Source organism: Polypterus senegalus, chromosome 8 (genome assembly GCF_016835505.1).
Source record: "Polypterus senegalus isolate Bchr_013 chromosome 8, ASM1683550v1, whole genome shotgun sequence".
In the NCBI taxonomy this organism is placed as follows: domain Eukaryota; kingdom Metazoa; phylum Chordata; class Cladistia; order Polypteriformes; family Polypteridae; genus Polypterus; species Polypterus senegalus.
Genome location: NC_053161.1, coordinates 41,232,477 through 41,256,891, shown reverse-complemented (window position 1 = coordinate 41,256,891; position 24,415 = coordinate 41,232,477). Strand labels below are relative to the sequence as shown.

Here is a 24,415-nt window from a genome sequence, read left to right as displayed (position 1 = left end):
AAGGTTTACAAAGAAAAGCAACCATGTATGCCTCAGAACAAAAAGCTGTGTTCTACCGTGACCATATAGAGATTAAACCTTTTTAAAGGGCATAGGAGCCTAATCCTTGTCATCAGACATTTGAAAGATAGCGATGAGCACTAGCAGATTTAAAATCAGGTCTTCAACAGAATTTAAAGAACAGACCTCTGAAAACAGAAAACCAGGAAACACTTCTTAACACAAAGGGATGTAGAAATATGAAAAAACTGTAGAGTCTCTTGCAACTCTGATAGAAGATACTGATACGTTTTTTTTGACCTATCAAAGCAAACAAGCTTGATGGCAGCAGCTCTTTTATTCAAGTTAGGGGGATTGGTGTTAGTTTGTTATAATATATATATTGTATATTGTATATTGTAACTGCTGAAAAAATTAAAGGAACACTTATCTATACTGATATGGACTGGGTAATGTGTTAGGAAGGAAAGCATGCCACATTGTTTGATGGAAATAAAAACTATCTACCTACAGAGGGCTAAATTCAAAGACACCCTGAAAATGAAAGTGAAAAAATGACGCGGTAGGCTAGTTAATTTTTCCGAAATTTCATTGCAGCAACTCAAAATCGTACTCAGTAGTTTGTTTGGCCCCCGCGTGCTTGTATGCCTGCCTGACAACGTTGGGGCATGCTCCTAATGAGACAACGGATGGTGTCCTGGAGGATCTCCTTCCAGATCTGGACCAGGGCATCACTGAGCTCCTGGACAGTCTAAGGTGCAACCTGGTGGCATCGGATGGACTGAAACATAATGTCCCACAGATATTCTGGTGGATTTAGGTCAGGCGAGCATGGGGGCCAGTCAATGGCATCAATTCCTTCATCCTCAAAGAACTGCCTGCATACTCTCGCCACATGAGGCCGGGCATTGTCATGCACCAGGAGGAACCCAAGACCCACTGCACCAGCATACGGTCTGACAATGAGTCTAAGGGTTTTATCCCGATACCTAAGGGCAGTCAAGGTGCCATTGTCTAGCCTATAGAGGTCTGTGCGTCCCTCCATGCATATGCCTCCCCAGACCATGACTGACCCACCACCAAAGCAGTCATACTGAACAATGTTACAGGCATCATAACATTCTCCACGGCTTCTCCAGACCCTTTCATGTCTGTCACATGTGCTCAGGGTGAACCTGATCTCATCTGTGAAAAGCACAGGTTGCTAGTGGTGGACCTGCCAATTCTGGTATTCTATGGCAAATGCCAATCAAGCACCACAGTGCCAGGCAGTGAACACAGGGCCCACTAGAGGACATCGGGCTCTCAGGCCACCCTCATGAAGTCTGTTTCTAATTTTTTGGTCAGAGACATTCACACAAGTGGTCTACTGGAGGTCATTTTGTAGGGTTCTGGCAATGCTCATCCAGTTTCTCCTTGCCCAAAGGAGCAGATACCGGTCTTGCTGATAGGTTAAGGACCTTCTACGACCCTGTCCAGCTCTCCTAGAGTAACTGCCTGTCTAATGGAATCTCCTCCATGCCCTTGAGACTGTGCTGGGAGACACAGCAAACCTTTTGGCAATGGCATGTATTGATGTGGCATCCTGGAGAAGTTGGACTACCTGTGCAGCCTCTGTAGGATCCAGGAATCGCCTCATGCTACCAGTAGTGTCACTGACCATAGCCAAATGTAAAACTAGTGAAAAAACAGTCAGAAAAGATGAGGAGGGAAAAATGTCGTGGCCTCCACCTGTTAAACCATTCCTGTTTTGGGGGTTGTCTCATTGTTGCCCCTCTAGTGCACCTGTTGTTAATTTCATTACCACCAAACCAGCTGAAACTGATTTACAAACCCCTCTCCTACTTAACTAACCAGATCAATATCCCAGGAGTTTCATTGACTTGATGCTATACTCTGATTAAAAAGTGTTCCTTTAATTTTTTGGAACACTATATATAAACACTGTTCAAAACAATTAAGGGAACACATAATCATCACTGTGTAACACCAAGTCAATTAAGCTTCAGTATTATCAATCTGTCCAGTAAGGAACCATAAGCGATTGTGAATAAACTTCACCTGCATTTTTGCAAATGAAAGTGACAATGGGTGCACTTGCAACAGCAAGACAAACCCCAAAAAGGGAATGGTTTTGCTGGTGGTGGCCACAGACAATTGCTCTCTCCTTATCCTTCCTGACTGATTCTTCTCTAGTTTTGTATTTTGCAGTTGTCCTTTTCACTACTGGCAGCTTGAGGCAGTACTTGCAGCTGATTCAGTTTACACAGGTAGTCCAGTTCCTTTAGGATGGCACATCCATGTGTGCTGCTGCACGATGGTTTACTGCATCTCCCAGTGCAGTCTCAAGAGCATGGAGAAGATACCAGGAGACAGGCTGTTACACAAGGATAGCAGGATAGACTCATAGAAGGGCATCAACCTAGCAGCAGAACTACTATTTGCTCCTTTGTGCGTGGAGGAACAGGAGGAGCAATGCCAAAGCCCTACAGAATGACCTCCAGCTGGCTACTGGTGTGCACATTTCTGACTGTCATAAACAGACTCCATGAGGGTGGCATGAGAGCCCAACGTCCTCTAGTGAACCTGTTCTCACAACCCATACCATGCAGCTTGAATGGCATTCACTAGAGAATATTACAATTGGCAGCTCCGCCATTGGTGTAACCTTCTTTTCACAGATGAGAACAAGATCACACTGAACACATGTGACAGACGTGAAGATGTCTGGAGACGCTGTGGTGAACATTATGCAGCCTGCAACATCATTCAGCATGACTGGTTTGACAGTGGTTCAATGATGGTCTGGGGAGGTATATCCTTGGAGGGTTGCACAGATCTTCATGTGACTGCAGTTATGTACCTGGATAAAATCCTCAGAGCCACTATCAGACCTTACACTGGTTCAGTGGGCCCTGGATTCCTCCCGGGGCAGGACGATGCCCGGTCTCATGTGATCAGAGTGTGTAGGCAGATCCTGGATGACGAAGGCATTGATGCCATTGACTGGCCCACATGTACCCCAGAACTGAATCCAATTGAGAACCTCTAGGACATTATGTATCAGTGCATCCAACACATCCAAGTAATGCCACAGACTGTCACTGATGCCCTGATCTAGGTCTGGGAGGAGATCCCCCCAGAACACCATCCACCATCTCATCAGGAGCATGCCCAGACATTGTCAGGAGTGTATACAGGCATGCCGGGACCACATACTCTACTGAGTCAAGATTACGAGTTGCCGTGATGAAATTTACGCAGGTTTGATCAGCCTGTGATTTCAATTTTTGATGGTGATTCCAGCCCCCAGTGGGTTGGTGGTTTTGGTTTCCATTGACTGTTGTTACATCATTTTGTTCTCAACAAATTACATAGTATTACTCAGTAAAGATTTTCCACTTGAATATTTTGTCCATCAAGATCTGGTATGTGATTTAAGTGTGTAGTAGTTATTGTAAGTGCCACATGGGAGGCTCTAAGAGGGTAGAGAAGCAAACCTGGTCAGGGAAGAGAAAGATGCCATACCCAAATGAGACTCCCCACGTGGATGGATGAACATCACAACCAAAAGAAAATAAGAATCCTTACCAGGACGGGAAGCCCCAGGCAGATGAACAGGAGTCCCGAACAGACATATTTGTAGTATTATCCCTGGTCAGAATGAAAGGGAAGGACAGGGAAGGACTGGCTATAAGGGATGATCATTCCGCCAGGTCGCTGGATGGCAGCAGCACTGAGAATTGGTGCCCATTTGGACGCAGCAGGAATGCCGGGAATTGTAGTCCAGTAATGCAGCCCTGCTGGGTTTTGCGGGTGCAGCAAGTGGGCATTGCAGGGAGATACGTTCCCTGTTATTTAGGAGTTCCATATGACCTGGAAGTGCTATCAACGGGCAAAAGCCCTGGAAGCAGAAGTACTCCTGTGTCCTCAATAAAAGGGACCACACTGCCTTGTCCGGAGCTGAGAGGCAACACTCGACTGGAGGAGAGCAGTGCCGTAGAGAGGGGAGAACAGAGGAGAGGAATAGAAGGAGAAGAACAAACAACTTGTTATGTGCTTGTTTATACAAGGAATTTGTGTAATAAACAACTTTTATTTGAACCCAGGACTGTCTTGTGTGTTTGTGTTTGGGGCTCACTGGCACCCCCTAGCCTTCACTATATAAAGTAGATATATACATGTAGATAGATAGATAGATAGATAGATAGATAGATAGATAGATAGATAGATAGATAGATAGCTATGTATTTTTGAGCTACTGTAATCTGTATTTAAGATGAAAGTACTTAGTGTGAGTGTGTCAAAGAGGGGATATGCTGCATTACTCATAATGGCCATCAGTTTAATTTTCTTTCTCTCTTCTGCTTCTACTTCCACCAGGTTACTGACCATGCCCTGTTGATAAGTAACAACCTTATTCAATGAAATCACTTTTTCAGAGATTTTAGAAAGCCATAGAATTAGAGCTATTAGAATTTCATCTTTATTACTAAATTCCCTTTCAGTAGTAAGTTATGATGTGATACAGCAACAAAGATTAGTTTATGTCATCCATATAGAAAGGGAGTTTTGTAAATTACATATTTTTCTCATTGAGATATTCTCAGTTTCTGATTTTGCCTTTATTTAATACAGACATACAATAAAGTGAAGTAGAAGGCAATTCTCCAATGAATTACACCCCTCTTTAAACTTGTGCAAGGCATAAATTAATACATTATAAAATTGTTCATCAGGCACAGCTCTTGAAGCTCAGCCTGTCTAAAATGTGCGATTTACAGTCACGGAAGAGGTGAAGCCTATACAGGTGCTGGTCATAAAATTAGAATATCATGACAAAGTTGATTTATTTCAGTAATTCCATTCAAAAACTGAAACTTGTATATTAGATTCATTCATTACACACAGACTGATGTATTTCAAATGTTTATTTCTTTTAATTTTGATGATTATAACTGACAACTAATGAAAGTCCCAAATTCAGTATCTCAGAAAATTAGAATATCAATTAAGACCAATGCAAAAAAATAATTTTTAGAAATGTTGGCCAACTGAAAGGTATGAACATGAAAAGTATGAGCATGTACAGCACTCAATATTTAGTTGGGGCTCCTTTGGCCTGGATTACTGCAGCAATGCGGCGTGGCATGGAGTCGATCAGTCTGTGGCACTGCTCAGGTGTTATGAGAGCCCATGTTGCTCTGATAGTGGCCTTCAGCTCTTCTGAATTGTTGGTTCTGGTGTATTGCATCTTCCTCTTCACAATACCCCATAGATATTCTATGGGGTTAAAGTCAGGCGAGTTTACTGGCCAATCAAGAACAGGGATACCATGGTCCTTAAACCAGGTACTGGTAGCTTTGGCACTGTGTGCAGGTGCCAGGTTCTGTTAGAAAATGAAATCTGCATCTCCATAAAGTTCGTAAGCAGCAGGAAGTATGAAGTGCTCTAAAACTTACTGATAGATAGCTGCATTGACCTTGGTCCTCAGAAAACACATTGGACCAACACCAGCAGATGAAATGGCACCCCAAACCATCACTGACTGTGGAAACTTTACACTGGACCTCAATCAACGTGGATTATGTGCCTCTCCTCTCTTCCTCCAGACTCTGGGACCTTGATTTCCAAAGGAAATGCAAAATTTACTTTCATCAGAGAACATAACTTTGGACCACTCAGCAGCAGTCCAGTCCTTTTTATCTAGCCCAGGCGAGATGCTTCTGACGCTGTCTCTTGTTCAAGAGTGGCTTGACACAAGGAATGTGACAGCTGAAACCCATGTCTTGCATACAGTATGTCTGTGCGTGGTGGTTCTTGAAGCACTGACTCCAGCTGCAGTCCACTCTTTGTGAATCTCCCCCATAGTTTTGAATGGGTTTTGTTTTACAATCCTCTCCAGGGTGCGGTTATCCCTATTGCTTGTACACTTTTTTCTACCACATCTTGTCCTTCCCTTCAAATCTCTATTAATGTGGCTTGGACACAGAGCTCTGTGAACAGCCAGCCTCTTTAGCAATGACATTTTGTGTCTTGCCCTCCTTGTGCAAGATGTCAATGGTCGTCTTTTGGACAACTGTCAAGTCAGCAGTCTTCCCCATGATTGTGTAGCCTACAGAACTAGACTGAGAGACCATTTAAAGGCTTTTGCAGGTGTTTTGAGTGAATTAGCTGATTAGAGTGTGGCACCAGGTGTCTTCAATATTGAACCTTTTAACAATATTCTAATTTTCCGAGATACTGAATTTGGGACTTTCATTAGTTGTCAGTTATAATCATCAAAATTAAAAGAAATAAACATTTGAAATACATCAGTCTGTGTGTAATGAATGAATCTAATATACAAGTTTCACTTTTTGAATGGAATTACTGAAATAAATCAACTTTGTCATGATATTCTAATTTTATGACCAGCACCTGTATATGTAATACCAGAGTATCTGGTCAAACACAAGTTGTGAGAGCTGTAAAACAACAAAACCATTCTCATACGAAACAAAAAAGAAAAATAACATTTAAAAAATTAATTAATGATGGTGCAATGGCCAACACTGCTGCTTCACAGCTCAAAAGTACCTAAATAAAATATAGATGTATGGTGTTTCCAATTAACTAGGATTTTTATTTATGTAGATAAACTTCAAATCCTGCGGTGGGCTGGCGCTCTGCCCGGGGTTTGCTTCCTGCCTTGCGCCCTGTGTTGGCTGGGATTGGCTCCAGCAGACCCCCGTGACCCTGTAGTTAGGTTATAGCGGGTTGGATAATGGATGGATGGAACTTCAAATCTTAACACCGTGAATACAGAATATCCCAAGGCCAAATTTTCTTTTTTAAAGGAACATTAGTATTAGTTATTGTATGACTTAATGGAGTTGCTTAAGCACTGAGAACAAAGTTAAAGCATAAAAAAAGATTTAAGGAGTCCAATTACACCTGGCAAATCAAGATGCTGGCTAACTGTAAAGCTGAGAAAATGGAAAATGGATTTTCCAGTAGGCCTCCTAAGTAGAACTGCCTTTGTCAAAGTCACTTAAAAATAGTTTTACACATGTTAAATGTTTTTTCTTAAACTATACCTGATACAAAGAATTGGAAAGATATTTAAAAGGGAACAGTAGCAGGTGTTAACCTTTAGTATAGCTTAAATGTTATATGAACATCAGAAGTGTTCTTCCCAAGAAAGTGTAATAAATATTGCTCATTTTGTGTTTAGTTTATAAAAGTCATGAAGAAAATTTGAATCCCTATACTCGGTGATGGGTGTGAAAAAGACATGGCAGCGATTGTAATCTGACAACATGATCAAGCCTTTCTTAAGGCTTGAAGTTAAAGTATTGTTGTTGTTGTTGTTAAAGTACTCACTGACACATTTAAAGCTGGTCCACTGCAGAGAAGAGCAAGAACGGAGATTCAAATGAATTATATAAGGACGATATTTTTGAAGAATTCTCACTACAGCACTGTCCACAATCCTGTGTTTTTCTGGTGAAAAGTCAATCTGAAAAAGAAAAAGAGACCTTGGAGTATTCAAGGCTTAAAATAAGCTGAGTGCTAGAAACCTGCTTGGTCCATTCACAGATAAGCATATATAATATCATTTTTGATTCCAGTTCTATTAAGATTTTATACACTTCTTTATATGATCTATTTATTATGCCTCTTGTATCTATATATGATATAAGATGTTAAGGCTCCAAAGATAAAGTATGCTTGTTAGGATAACTGGCAACTCAAAAGTGGCTCCAAATTAGTATGAGTGTGGTTGTGTGCTTGACAGCATAGTACTATGAACTGTTCTTCATTCCCCCTTTGCAAAAAATGTCCCACAAGTTTGAACCGGATTAAATTAGGGTGCTAGATGATAGAAAAATGGATGGATGAAAATCAGGAGTAAAATGATACAGTAACTAGCCAAGCTTTGCGATGTTAAACACCATAAATGACAACTTCCTTTACCAATTTCATATTAAGATCAACTTCATACTGAAAGTAACTACTAGACACTGCCCTATAATAATTGCAAATGAATGTACAGTATATATTACATTTGAAAATAAGGATTTATTATACAATAGAGCAGTACAAAGAAAACAAATAAAGCTATAAGCCATTTTCACTTAGCAGAGTCGGTTTTTATTTACTTTAGCAAGTGGTTACTTTTTAAGCATTTAATCACCATCCTTGCACTTTATAGATACATTGTTCTTTACTAAGAAAGTAATTTAGGTGTTTAAATTCACCAGCTCATAAATTGATGCATCAGGTGATGTATAGCATGCTTAATGCTTAAATCCTTATAATCTCTTATTATCTCATGTGTTATGCATTTTTGACCATTGAGCCTGTGCTACTAGATTTTGTCCACACATTTATGCTTATCCATGTACCAATTCTTGGTTGTTCCATAATAAATCATTACTTTTTCTGAGCTGTGCTTTTTCAGCGTGCTTTCTTTCTTGTTCAGAAGCTTGTCTCCTCCTTCGCTTTTGGTCAAATCTATGGTTGCTGACTATACTGCAGTTTCTCTTAAAAGGTTTACACATACAGTGTCCCTGGGTTCTAGCAAAGCTATGCTTGCTAGGTCAGCTGTTGTTCAGTCAGCTTTGATAGAAAAGTAGACATGTAGTTTATGTACAGTCTCTCTCTTTCTTACTCATGCACTTGCTGTTCCTCAGTAATGTTGTATTAATGGCAACCTTGTCCAACCTCCAATACAGACAAGTATACCACCCTTCCAGTCTAGCACAGGAGTAAAGGGATTGCTTTAACCTCTGTTGTTGCCACACCCTATCAGTTATGGGTTCTGGCTATGAGCAGCCAAGGTTGAGCTGTACCTTGAGATGAGCAATTAGTTAGGGAATTATTGATGTTTTTAAAAGAAAGAATAGAGGTCTTGTCATTAGTGTTTTGGGTGGATATAAGCCCATCTTCATTGACCACTAATGCCAACTATGTTCCTCTCTCTTGAATTATGCAGCTTGCTGAGCCAGGACTCGGGATCCAGCTGGACAAAACAGATAATCCCAATCTGTCCTACATTATGACAGTGAGATCATCATTGGTGCCATTTTGTACATTTCATTTTTATTTATTTCTTTGAAAGGGCACTGGTTCGAGAATTTTTGCTACACTAGGCAAATCTATAAATCATTGTTTTTCAACCTTTTTTGAAATGATTGCACCCATAAGTTATTTATTATGTTTTATGGTACCCAGGTCTATTTTCTGGTAGATCCGCTTCCCAATTACACAATCACCCAGTGTCACCAGAGTTAAAAAGTTTATTACATCTTTAGGAACACTACACATAAATTGTGGATGACAGAGGACACCACAGAGCCTCAAACCCCAGACACAGCTGACATGCACACAGTCACAGGTTCAAATAAACTATATTCGATACTTTTCATCACAAAAAAAATCACAATGATTTCTCTTCCTTCTTTCTTCTTCCTCAGACTACTCTTTCTCCCAACTCCAACTTGGTCATATGAGGTCGAGAGGCTCTTTTTTCTTGAACCCAGGAGTACTTCCAGTGTTTTACACAGTGAAATGTTATATATTCCAAGGTAAAGTTCAAGCTATTATCTGCACCACAGCTGACCTGAAACCTCCAGGCCCCAAAATGCTGTAATAACAGACAAATTATCTTCCTAATTGTTCCTTAATTCAGTAGCATTCTTGTCAAAAAATGAATGGCTTATCTAATTAACAAGTTCTTCTGTGGTATCCCTGGACTATTGTTGTCGCACCCCAGGGTGCCATGGCACCCTAGTTCAAATGCACTGCTATAAAGGGAGACTGAATTATAAAATATGAGTTTCATAAATGTAAGTGGGATGCAAGGCATAGCCCAATGGAAGTACTTCTAGATCAATCAAAAGTTTGTTAAAGTAGAGAGCGCAACTCCCAGTAGCGCCTTCTGGTGGCACCCACGGACCCTGGCAAGATTGACGCACGGCACCACAAGTCCCAGAACGGCCTGTGGTTGTCCATGGGTGTACCTGCCTCCAGATATGCTGCTATCTAGTGCTTTGGGGAGGCATATATTTCTGGAACTGAGCCTCCCTCCATTGTTCCTTCATATTGGTCTCCAGGTCGGTTAAGGGAATGGAACCAATCCCACCTTGCATGCCTGTCCCTGCGTGTGTTTCTTCACAACACTGACTATAGGTAACCAAGAAACAAACAAAACAGACTGACCTGGTTTATGATTGTAGCTTTTCAATAACATTTTTAGGCCTGACATGATTCAGAGATTTTTTTTTATATTAGGCAGAATACTTTAGAGACATTTATTTCCTCTATCATCTGCAGCCTTTCTTTTGTGTTAGTTTTTATATTTGTAATGCAGAAAATCCTAACTCACACTGATATTAAAAATTTTTATTCCTTCAGGTCGACCTTAACAAGTGCTCCAATCATGTTTCATTTTACATTGCATGCATAGTCGCCATTCAAGTAATTTTATATGATGCATGCATCGGTAATAAAGCTGACCTACAGGGATCTTACAATTTGTGTGAGGACAGGCATTCATAATTATTAAATGTAGATGGTATACAGATATTCACAGTCTCTAAGGACCTCAAGCAAGGTAAATCTTTAAGTCGAATAGTGAGACCTGCAATAGCCAAAGACATTAATCACAGATGGTAAATTAAGCAAGTAGTCCTATGGAAAAAGTGTTAACTGGCCTGACAGGTTGCTCAAGTAGTTATCCTGCTGGATAATAAAACTCAGTAGTTTGTAGCCAGATAAGCAATACAAAAATAATAGTCTATTATACTTTGCAAACCTAAAAATGCTCTTAAGAACACTGTCACATGCACAACGTTTGTCTATCTCTTTTTTTCTCTTGTGCTCTCAACCCGGTATAAGCTGACCAACCAGTAAGCTTGACATCTCCACAAGCAATGCCTCTCTAGACTCTTACCTTTAAAAAACAATCTTGTCAGTCATGAAACAACTCTAGTTTAACCAAATTGCTGTTTGCTGACTTATCACTGGGACACTTGGAATCATTCATATGAGCCAAAATTATCATTGCTAAATCTAACATGCATATCAATTAGCTGTATGAGAAAGGCAAAGGAATGGGATGAACTCAAGAAACAGAAAACAAAAAGTATCTTCCAAAACTCAAGAATGTTTTTAGATGAGAATGCCACTGTTCAAGGGATGTTACGGAAAGTTCTATGATATCTTTAAAATAACTGCAGCATTCTATAGATAAAACTGTAGCATTGGCCCTCAAGATGACATCTGCTTAAATGTCCCCTGAAACAAGTCCTCATGAGAGAGTAGCATACATACTGTACACATATAAGCAAATCTGAGGCCATTCTGAGAACATCCTATGCTCTGATGAGACTAAATTAATCTAGTAGAAAACAACAAGTTATGCTTATTCACATTAAGTTTAGAATATGTGTTGTGATAAAGCAGGTAGTGGAATGAATTCTGCCCAGGGCAGACACATCCATCCATCCATCCCTCCATTATCCAACCCACTATTTCCTAACTACAGGGTCACGGGGGTCTGCTGGAGCCAATCCCAGCCAACACAGGGCGCAAGGCAGGAAATAAACCCTGGGCAGGGCACCAGCCCACCACAGGGCGCACACACACACACACACACCAAGTATAGAGAAAAACAGATCTTACAGCTCCATCTGCCTTTGGAACACACATCAAGAAAAAGAAAAACCTCCCAAGAGGTGTTGAGCAATCAACATGAATTGCTCTGTTCTGCTGTCCTTTCAGGAAGGACTTGTCCCAGAGGGGAAGCTTTAAGTTCCTAAGAGCAAAGCCAACCAAACAAGTATGAGAAAAGATGAAATGACTCTTTTCTCCAGTCATGTTGATATAGGAATGGATAAAAAGGAACACAGGAAAGGGGATTTGATTTTCCTATGCTTACCGAAATGATAGGACTCCAACTAAGAGGCTATCCCAGGCAGCCAATTTATATAATACTGGACACCACTCAATTAACTAGAGTTAACAGACTCTACAAATTTTCACTTAAATAAGATTAGTTGGTTTATTTAAGTTAAGTAAGCAAAGAAATCTTTTTAGAGAACTTACCCTACTCCAAAGGGAACTGGTTTGGCTTATCATTTTCCAGTATCGACACACACCACCACATCTTACTAGATCAGCAATACCCAGGTAACTGAAGATCTAAAAATGTCAGTCAGAGAAGAGCATTAGTTAATAATGTATTACAAAATAAAGTAATGGGAAACATTAATTTGAAAAATGTAAATAAGAAAAAAGTTTGATGCTTTTTAAATAATGTTGCATCGATTTACAATATCCTTTAGACAAACATGAAAGCTTTGGGATACAGCAGAGTTAACTAATTCTTATCCTAGACGATTTGTGAAAACTTGTCAAAGTAAAGGAAAAAAGAAATCCAAACAATACTTACTTCAACTGCTGCAGAAACAAACATGACAAAAACAAACAAAAGAATAAAAGAAACTAAAAACAACTAATTTCATTCAAACCTACATTTTTAACTAAGAGAATCAACACAGGAATCAACAGATTTTGGCTAACAAATGTAAATAATCAATCCAGACTGACTTTTTAATTACATACACAGTTTCTGTCTGTGCTTTGAAAGGCTAGGCATAATTTGACAAAACACAGACTAGCCAGTCCATATGTTAATCAAATGATACACACAAATAAATTGGTTTAATCAAAGCTGTTATTGTCCTCTTTGTTATTACACCATGTACATTTTTAAAATAGGATAGGATCCAAAAAAACATTGAAACCTTTCACCTGCCCAGTATATCTGAGAAAGCATAAAGAAATGTTGCATTCAGCAGCTTTAGAGGCTTCAGTAAAACTTTGAAACCTGAATGAGGCATAGAGTCATACTATAGGACATTAATGGGTACAAATGGTATCACCATCGAGTGATACTCATGCCAAAACAGCTTCAGATGGCATCTTTCACAAAATGACACTTCAGTCTTGGACATTTATTTGGATATTGTCAGACTGTATGATGACAGATTAAAAAAGGATGGGCAGATAGCTTTTGTGTGTCGAATCTTTCAGTTCAACATGAATGGTGGATTTGACTATACCAGTTCTCCACACAAATTTATTGTTTTTTAAATCTGCACTGCCTTCAGTTTATTACCAATTGGTATTTATCATATTAATGTACTACTTTTTGCAGATAGGGAATATTTTATTGCTCATTGGTCATTTTGTCTTTGGAGTCTTTTTATTTGCTTTGAACTATAAACTAACTGTGTATTTTAAAGAACATTATGTAGAAACAAAAAAAAGATAAATGAATATGAAGAACTATTTTTTCAGTTGATAATAGACTTATCTACCATTAGGCCTAAACGCACCTTCTGACTTCAGATTGTTATGACATACTTTTAGGAATTAGGATGGGCAAACTACAAATTTTCATTACAGTCAATTTCTTTGAAGTGAATATTTATAATTAGCTAAAATCATTTTTTGTTCAAAATGCCAAGCTCCTAGTAATGACATTTAGTTAGATATGTGTTGTGATGTGAAATTATGCATACAAGTTGATAAATATTTTGTATGTCTTTATTTGAAACTTTGACAAAGCAATGTAATATTAGTGTCACATTATTGATAATAAAAGCAATGGTTTGATGGTTTAAGAACCCCCTCCCCCCTTTTAGGAATGAGTCTCTTTGTAATTTTACGACAGGGTTGGGGGAAGTGCCTCAAACAAGTATGGCCAATATTTCTCTGCTGAAGTCACTCAGTCAACCCCCACAGGAAAGCCAGGCTGCCTAACTGCCAAGCTTTACCTTAACACATGGTTTGGAGGGCAGGTGTGAAGGTGTTCTATTCCCCCATTGGTCTGAAGTATGGCTGTTTGGAAATGGCTTGTATCAGAAGCCTTTAAGTACCATGACACCCTATTGGCTCTAGGGGTTGGATAGAAAAACTATAAATTTGCTTGCTTTACCTCACTCTCTCTGTCTCTGACCAAGTGATGAAAGATCATCTCTCACACCATGAACTGAAAAGAACAACACAATGAAGGGCACAGCTCGGCAGCTATATGAGATAGGCATGCGGCCTGGTCTGAAGAAAGCTGACCACAAAATGAGGACTTAACTAGAGACATTTTAAGTAACTAGCAAGTCTGTGTGCCGCCTGAAACTACACATCAACATTTATTAGGTTGTATGGTAGCCAATATTCAAATGTACTTTGCATATTGCTATTATTTATGAATATCTCTTTTATATAGTTCTCTTCTGGTTCGTCCTGCTTCCTCTTCAAACCTGGTCCCCCCCACACGCAGCCCACACGGCATTTCTCGATTCCTATTCCTCCTCTTCCAAACCCTTCCCCACCAGGTTCATCCTGTCAATGTCTACCTGTGCAATACTTTTCAAAAACCCAATAACTTCTTGCTCAAACAACAAAAATTCAAGGTATTCCATTCTGAAACCCAAATGATTCTTATACCTCTGTTGTGTGTTTTATTACACAGTGAACTGAAACAGATAAGACAATTAGGCAGCCTACTAAGAGGTGCATTGGCTGGTGTTAGAGTAACTGATATGTTAGCGTCAAAAACCCAAGACACAGGAAACATTCATAAACATACACCATACTCACTCATATAGCACCAATTTAGAGTCACCAATTAACTTAACTATAGGTTTCTGGGAGGAAACTCTGAAGGCTCCAATTAGGAATACTTAAATTATTTTTCATTTTTGTTTATAATTTTACCATTATTGTAAGAATAGAAAATAAATTGTAACTCCACCCCGGAGATAGCAGAATAATATAGTGAAGGTGTCAGATCACTCAGTTAATTAATTAAAACAATTAACAAGACACACTCCACAAAGTAAAATGTAGGTTGAGTAAGGGAATCTCTGTTTCACTTTCCAGCTGGGATACAAGAAATGTGATGTGATCTGTATAATTTATAAGTGAAGCTCATAAATTGACAAAAGTCTAAATTAACATTTTCATTTTCTCTGTTGTGGTTTGGACATGACTGAAGACTTACTTTCACAAATAACCCAGACACACTTGTTGAAGCAAACAAAATAACACAATTTATTTATACCATAAGGATAAGAGAAGGTGACTATATGCATGTATATATACGAAACCAAAACAAAAAATTATAAAAGATTAACTTTTTCTGTCCTATAGAAAAAGTCACATAACATATGAATTCTGATCCTTCAATTCATATGTTAAAGAGGGATAAGTTGTTTAGATAATTTAAGCTTCTCATAGTTACGCTGCAGCTTTCATTTGATAACATCAGATAGCCTCTGTGCTGGCTTACCACTCACACCACACAGGGTTCTTGCACCCTGTGTGTGTGTGTGTGTGTGTGTGTGTATGACAGAGAGAAAGCATGCATGCATAGGACATGCTGCTCTGCACTTTCTTAAGATGAATAACTCATAATAGCCAGAATTTATCCTTAACAAGGTTATTACCTTACAATGACACTGTACATAATACATTGGCTGGCTTTAGCCCATCTATTTAATTACAATTAATACTTCTCAGAATCGAAGTAATACTTATGGTTTAAGATAAGTCATGTTTTGTACCTTTCCTGATCGATTTTATCCAGACACAGGAAAAAAATTCAGCGTGCTTTCTTTCTTTGTTCAGAAGCTCCTTCTTCGCTTTTGGTCAAATATATGGTTGCAGACTGTACTGCAGTTTTTCTGGGTTTACACATACAGTGTCCCTGGGTTCTAGCAAAGTTATGCCTGCTAGGTCAGCTGTTGTTCAGTCAGCCTCGATAGAAAAGCAGACATGTAGTTTATGTACAGTCTCTCTCTCTCTCTTACTCATGCACTTTCTGTTCCTCAGTAATGTTGTATTAATGGCAACTTTGTCCAAACTTCAATACAGACAAGTGTACCTCCCTTCCAGTCTAGCACAGGAGTAAAGGGATTGCTTTAACCTCTGTTGTTGCCACTCCCTATCAGTTATGGGTTCTGGCTATGAGCAGCCAAGGTTGAGCTGTACCTAGAGATGAGCAGTTAGTTAGGGTATTGTTGATGTTTTTAAAAGAAAGAATAGAGGTCCTGTCATTAGTGTGTTGGGTGTATATAAGCCCATCTTCTTCATTGACCACTAATGCCATCTATGTTCCTCCTCTCTCTTGAATTATGGTTCTTTGTTTAGAACCTGGGTGTCCAACTCATGCCTTCAGGAGATGTCCCTGCTGATGTTAGAAGGGCTGGCATTGATCATCTTATCAGAAAACAAGGAAAGCTGCACTCTGGCAGTGGCCCTGACAGACAAACTAAGACTTTTTAGCTGGAAATAGGAGTGCATGGCAGCAGCTTGCTAAACCAGGACTTGGGATCCAGCTGGGCAAAAGAGATAATCCCAATCTGTCCTACATTATGACAGTGAGATCATTATTGGTGCAATCTGGTACATTTCATTTTTATTTATTTCTTTGAAAGGGCACTGGTTCAAGAATTTTTACTACACTAGGCAAACCTATAAATCATTGTTTTTCAACCTTTCTTGAAATGATTGGTTCATTTATTATGTTTTGTGGTACCCAGGTCTATTTTCTGCTAGTTCCAGTTCCCAATTACACAGTCACCCAGTGTCACCAGAGTTAAAAATTTTATTACATCTATAGGAACACTACACATAAATTTTGGATGACAGAGGATGTCACAGAGCCTCAAACCCCATACACAACTGGCATGCACACAGTCACGGGTTCAAATAAAGTAAATTTTGTCATCCTCAATACTTTTTATCACAAACAAATTACAAATAACCACCAAGATTTCTCTTCCTTCTTTTTTCTTCTTCAGACTACTCTTTCTCCTGACTCCAACTTGGTCATATGAGGTCGAGAGGCTCCTTTATCTTGAACTCAGGAGTACTTCCAGCGCCAGGGCATAGCCCTGGGTTTTTACGTAGTGAAATGTTATGTACTCTGAGGTAAAGTTCAAGCTATTATCTGCACCACAGCTGACCTGAAACCTCCAGACCCCAAAATGCTGTAATAACAGACAAATTACCTTCCTAATTGTTCCTTAATTCAGTAGCATTCTTGCCCAAAAAATAATGGCTTAATTAATTAACAAGTGCTTCTGTGGTATCCCTGGACTATTGTTGTCACACCCCAGGGTGCCATGGCACCCTAGTTCAAACACACTGCTATAAAGGGAGACTGACCAATTATAAGATATGAGTTTCATAAATGTAAGTGGGATGCCCTGTGCTTTTGAACTCCAGCACAGACTAAACCCTGGGCATCTTGTAGTTCATGACCAAACATAAACCAATGTGAGCAAGAGACATAAACATGTAAGTATGGTGCAAAAACAGCTGTTCGTTTATTGCACCAAGTGCCAAAAACAAAAGGTTACAGTTCAATGTCATGCAATTGTTTCAAAGTAGTCAAACAAGCAATGACTCAACAAAAATGCAAACATTAAAAAACAAAACTTTTTATATATGTACAACTGCACCGCAAAAAACCTATGCCATAAAAAAATCAAAAGTATAAGGTCTTCTTCTTCCTAATGAAACTGTTCTGGAAGGTACAATGAAACTGTTCTAGAAGATTAAATTAACAATCAAATGGATCATCACTTCTTCCTCCAATACTTTCAAAAACTCTGTGGCCTATTCACTCTGCTCTTTTCCCTACTAATAGTTATTCAGAAGGCAACAGACCAAAAGATGATATCTTGTGTCTGCTTTTGCATGTTATATTTGCATGAGGTTTACCCAGCCAATCCCCCAGATGCTCAATAGAATTCCCTAATGATTACACACATCATGACATTAACTACACAACATATTTCTCTCAGGTAAGGAAATCATCATACTTTTACTCTTAGTCGTGTGCATGTGTGTATGACACCATGCATGTGAGTTTCTCCATTTCCTCTCTCTCTGCCAGCTACCAATTCCACAGCAACAGTCCTTCTCCGATAGTGCCAGTCTACTTCCCGGATGTTGGCCCATTTTTCCTCAGAGGCATGTGAACACTTGTAGGTCTCCAAGTCCCAGGCAGACTCAGATTAAACCTTCACTGAAGATCATCCTTGTGCCACTATGGAGCTGCTTCCAAATGTAGCATCAGTTCGTGCAAGGCCTTCTTACTATTTACAATACCTCCTTGGCTATGAATGTACTAATTTGACAATTACACCAACAACTAACAACTCAGTGTTGATGTTTATGACAAGCCCCACCTCTCAAGTCGCGCGGTCAACCATTACCTCCAGTAAGTTATTGAAATTTTAGTCTGTTGCACCTGTTTCTCCTATTTACATTGACGGGGGAATCAGTATGAGGTCTAATGTATTTTAGGTTCTCGTCATGGGGAGAGTCCATGTTGACTACCTTGTATACTGGTTTTGTTATGGTCCTGAACAGTGCACCTAGATACCTTTCAAAGATCTTCATGCCGCAAGGTTGTTATGTATTTTTCATTTGAAGATTCCTCATAATCTTGATGGTTGTGTCCAGAGTCTGTGCATTATTAATTTTTATTCAAAATATCTATAACAAATGCTGCATTGTCATTTTGTTTTTCAGTATTTCCATTATTTTTATATATTGGAGACATAATAAGATGAATCCAAAATCAGGCCAGTGGACAAAACAAAAAACAGGCATCAAAATTAATAAAGATGAAAGAGTCTGAGGCACAAGCTACGGTATTTGAGTGAAGGCTCCATGTTTTACATTCCTTGTTCATCCCATTGTTATATGTCAGCCTTGGTCTGACCATTGGGTTAAGTATATTTTCTTTTATTTTACTTTTTTGTTTGTTATATATATTTCATGTTGTGCTAATTCAGCTTTTGGATAATTGTGTTTTATTTGAACTTGTTATTTTATTATTTTTACTAACATGGTTTTGTTTTCAGTATTATTGTATTATATATGTAAGTTTCTGTTATGATTAGGAGTCCCAGAGTACTGTACACAAATCCCAAAAGCACTTCCAAAAACACCCACTAGAGGGGGAAATTCCATCAAAAACCCCAGGTGGACACAAAAAGAACCTCATTGAATCTTTGTAAAATAAATGGTTAACATCACAGACATGTTTTTCAATAACAATACAGCTTCAGAGCACAAAGGCAAAAGGATTTAGCCAAAATAAAAAGGTAAACTAATGCAACCAAATTCCCATTACAGAAAGTCAAAAACAGTACAAAAAGCAAAAAAAATCCAGAGAACAAAAAAGCACAGTAGAAACACAAACATATGGAACTCAACACTTCCTAGCACATTCAAATGAACCACCAGGAACTGGGAGATCCTCTGGTTTTATAGTGTGGATGGCAGTTAAGTTCCTGATGGAGATTAGTAGGTGATCTAACCTCTTGGGGGACCACCAACAAAAACATGGAAAATAGCACAGACAAAGAAAAATAAAAGTAACATTAACATAAATAAATGACACAAAAAGGTTATAAAACATGGATTTGAGCCCCAGACAGGGGAGGAAACACCAGGATGTATCGGTTTGCATGTATTGGTTTCTCACTTCATTAATGTCAGAAACATTGTTCCCAACCTTGGAATTCTGTCCCCAACCCAGGAATTCTGGGCTATATTACTAATATATTACTATATGATGGCTAAGGGTTACGATCCAGCAGTGAGTCATTGACTGTTGTGGAGTATGGATTTTTCTGGTTAGTTTTACATTGTCTTTTGATTACTGCCTTCAGGTCATGGACTGGACAGCTTTAGATTGCTTTTATGAATACCTTTTTTGAGATTATTTTTGTACTGTCTTTTTTTTACTTCGGTAGTTTTGTTCTCCCTTTTTGTTATTTAATAAATGATTCAATTTAGAGAATGATGTTCCATTTTTCCATTCTAAAATCCATAAGATTATTATCACCCTCTCTGTTGAAGGACAAATGGTATATTTTTGAGTATTTTTATACTTGTAAAACCTAAATCCAATTTTGGGTCTGTGAAGGCCAGAGAATCTGCCTGTTGTATTTAAGGTCAACAGGCTGGGGTGAGGCCTGCTCACTATTTGTTGTCATTTTGGTGTTGCACAGTCATATCACCCATCATGTTACAGAAGTGTAATGACCACTGCAAGGCAGCAGATTCTAATAAGAGGATCCAGAAGCCAACTGCAAGGAAAAGGAAGGAGCAGAAGCACAGTCATGATCCATCCTGACAAGCTGTTTATTGTATATATTATGCACCGTATAACTGTATTGCTTTCGAAAATACGCAAAAAATATAACAAAAAAGTGTACTGAGAGTACTACTCAACTCCAATGAAAACAAACATTTTTGTTAGATCTCTCACAAATGTAAACCATAATACAGAAACAAACAGTTTAACTGAAAAAGCTACAGTGTACCTCCAGGAAATATTTTAGCCACCCAACCCTTATGCCTTTTAAATTGGCAAAAACACACATAGTGATGCTATAGGATTATGTAAATTTCCCCTTGGGATTAATAAAGTATCTATCTATCTATCTATCTATCTATCTATCTATCTATCTATCTATCTATCTATCTATCTATCTATCTATCTATCTATATTACGATCATGACTAACCAAAAGTTAATCACCTAGAATTGCTACCTGTTCCTAGTAGGTGTTACTAGATATGCTCTTTTACTAAAGTATGAGAACATGATGTACTTAATGACCCAATCACGAACACAACATGGTTTGTCCTTGGATTTAATTTCTCTGAATGGGCACAATCTTAAATCATTCAGAAATATTTTTGGAGATATTTTATGGTTACCTACTAGATTATTAAAATTCACAAATAACTACTTTCTAAATATGTTTATAATTTGATATATTAAAGTCTAAGTGTAACTTAGAAGACTACATAAAATCAATAGAGCTAGGTCATATAGTGCCGGATATAATAAACTTTAGTCTTTTGTTTTAAGAAAATATGGCCCATAAAACATAGCAAAGTGTTCAGCAGGAAAACTTTGGACATTCTTTAGTTAAATCTAAAAATATCATTAAAATAATAAAATGTGCCATGAAATGTGCCCATTTATAGTAAAACGCTTTTATGTTAGGTAGATTTTTATAGCCTGAGGTATTGCAATTTGTCCCCTGGGTCTGGAAATATTTATGTAGCACTAAACACACTTAGGGATTGCTTGTTTCTAAAATCATAAAAGCCTTTCAAAATCCTTTCAGTTACTTAAATAACCTGGAGACTAAATTAAGCAGGTTAGAAAAAGGAAGTGCCTGCTGGGTTAATTACAACAAATCAGGTCAGCAGTCATCTAAAAGAATGTGACAGCAATGTATAACATTTTCTAATAATACGTATACTGACTAATAACTTGTTTGCTTTAATTCAGAGCTTAACAGAAAGATTGAAAATTGGCATTTTTATTGATTAAGATTTAAGTACTGGTAACATTTGCAATGATTTTATCATAGTCAAGTATCCGATTATTTTTACAGCTGAGAGGTCATATGAATTTCACCAAAAATAAAAGATCCAATAGCAGACGATTAATCAAAAATAATGAACATTTCTGGCATGACTGCACATTGTTTCATCAACCATACTTTATCATTTTTACTTCTAAACTCTCCTAAATGATACTGTTATATAAAGTCCAAAAGAGCAAATTTAAATATTACTGTATGTGGTATAAATTGACAATATAACATATTTAAAATCCAGTACTCAAATTAAAGCCTGCAAAAATAAAAATATAAATTTTGCTGACCCTAATAATAGATACAACCTCCAGACCTAATGTTTTACATGCCACACGTCTTACTCTTTAGTTTAAAGCATTCAAATAACATTTTAATTAAGCCTATAAACTTCAATGCCAGCATTTCTAAAATCAACATTGATTTCAACAGATGTCATTTGTTTCCTGATCTTAATACAGTACACCATTTAATGAAAATTAAATGATAATGCTGAGTGTACAAAGAAATATGCAAAAAATAAAGCAAATTATTTATGCATTGAAGAAAATTATAGGAAATCTGTTAGACAAATTTACTAAAAAATAGTCTTTATATTTATTAGGGCTATTACAAATTTTTACAGTAGATAAACAATTAATCTGGAACATTTTATCCATCATTCATTTTGAAGAACCCATTTTCTTCAATACACAGTAACTTGGAGCCTAATCTGGTAAGCCTTAGATAAAAGCTTGCAGTACATACACAACTTTCACATCTATTCATTAATTTAGGAAAATGACAGAATGTACTATTTACAACAGAAAATAAACTAAAGGCAAAAATAAGATAACAGAATTAGACAAAGAAATCAAATATTTGGTTGTGGTTTCTAAACAGTACTATTTTAAACAATATAAGCCCCCCTCCAGTTTTCTAGCATGTAACTATAGATAACTGTAGATGCACATAATAGGTCCCCCAGGTACTTTGGTAGACAATAGGACTTTTTGAACCTTTAGAAATCAACTTGACGTTATTTTCAAACACATATGGTGGATAGGATTGATAAACTTGTTAGGCTGTACTGGTTGTTCTAAACAACACTGTTTTAATACTCTAATCTCTGGGTGGTTTTCATAATATCTAATGTTTGTTTTCCCATTTTCTCCACGTCCTAGTGCAGTTTCAAGTAATGAGTAAATAGTGTTGATCAGCGAAATTCGCCGGTGACCTTGTTCACTGAATTTTTTCCTGAAAATTCACTGTTCTGCCGGTTTAGGTGAATGTTTTGCCCAGTGCCCCATGTTGTTTTGAGAGATCACATTACAGAGCTGTAATAGCCAGTGTTGGATGGAACCTGCAATCCCCACTGTATATAATATTTGCCCTAGCAGTCGGCTAAAACTTAGCAGAAAACTTGTATATAAAATTAAGCACAACATATGTATGCAGGGGCGGCACGGTGGCACAGTGGTAGCGCTGTAGCCTCGCATTAAGGAGACCTGGGTTCACTTCTTGGGTCCTCCCTGCATGGAGTTTGCATGTTCTCCCCGTTTCTGCGTGGGTTTCCTCCAGGTGCTCCGGTAATAGTGTGCACCGCTAAGGTAGCGCAGGAGGGGCCTCCAGACCAGACAGGTAGAGATAGGTGGGTCATGGTCACAAGACATGCAGGTTACGTGCATTGGAGATCCTAAATTGTGCTTGGTGTGTGGGGGTGTGTGTGTGTGTGCCCTGCGGTGGGCTGGCACCCTGCCCGGGGTTTGTTCCTGCCTTGCACCCTGTGTTGGCTGGGATTGGCTCCAGCAGACCCCTGTGACCCTATGTTGGGATATAGCGGGTTGGAAAATGATTGACTATGTATGCAGGAAGAAACTTGCAATTTTTTGACGCATTCATGTCTTATAGGTAATATTTTTGTGTATGAACTTGTATGTGAGCTGGGTGTAATACTGAGCCTACCCCTTTGATGGTATTATCCAAATACAGCGCTATACATTATGCTGCCAATGTGAAGTTGCAAAAAAAAAAAAAAAATAGACGGCATAAAAGATGGTATGTGAGACTTTTAAAATGTATCGTGTCATTACGATTGGGAATATGCGATGCTTGAATATAAAAGCACCACGAATGCATCTGTATGTCGGCATTTTGCTTCACCACATCGAACCATTCATCAAACATCAAAGTGCGCACATTCATCCCGTAGGATCTGCATAGAGGCTTTCTGTCACATGTAGATAGTTCCCGAACGTAATGACACGATACATTTTAAAAGTCTCACATACTATCTTTTGTGTCGTCTTTTTTATTTTTGCAACTTAACAACAGCAACATAATGTATAGCGTTATATTTGAACCACTGAGAAAAAAATAAAGGACACAGTGAAAACGTGTATTTTGTAATTAAAGTGGAAATTTCGGCATTAATCTCAAAATGTCCACTTTAACCTCGTAGTTTACTTCATCATTAAATCAGACCGTCGTAAACGACATCCCAGTTTTTAATCGCTACGAGCTTCTTGTACCTGACAGCAGCGGAAAGCAGCCATAGATCGCCACACAGAACAAATTAAATGTATGATATTCCAACTCTTTGCACATTTAGAATATTTAGATTTATACTTGATATCACTTTCATGATGAAATGCATTAAACTGTGTATGTTACATTTTACATATATACATTTTACATATAATTTTCATAGAACCATCAAGCGTTTTGTTGCAAATAGTCAACAGGGTCGCAAGAAACGTGTTGAGAAAAAACAAGATGCAAATTAACTGCCACAGATTTGAGAAGAATCAAATGTGAAGCAACCAGGAACCCGTTATCCTCTAGTGCTGTCATATTCCAGAACTGCAGCCTACCTGTAGTGCCCAGAAGTACAAGGTGTTCAGTGCTCAGAGACATGGCCAAGGTAAGGAAACTGAAACCTGACCACCACTGAATAAGAACCAT

The 24,415-nt window shown here is 38.3% G+C and overlaps 1 protein-coding gene across 1 annotated transcript in view; it reads right to left on the bottom strand.

Annotated features, from left to right (window-relative positions):
* Nucleotides 1–24,415, bottom strand: part of fbxl13 (F-box and leucine-rich repeat protein 13) — a 256,189-nt gene that overhangs the window by 170,047 nt on the left and 61,727 nt on the right. Inside the window, exons 8-9 of the mRNA XM_039761026.1 lie at nt 12,094–12,189; nt 7,366–7,501 (exon numbers count right to left, since the gene is read on the bottom strand). Of these exons, the coding sequence (XP_039616960.1) occupies nt 7,366–7,501; nt 12,094–12,189 (232 nt within the window). The remainder of the gene's footprint in view (nt 1–7,365; nt 7,502–12,093; nt 12,190–24,415) is intronic.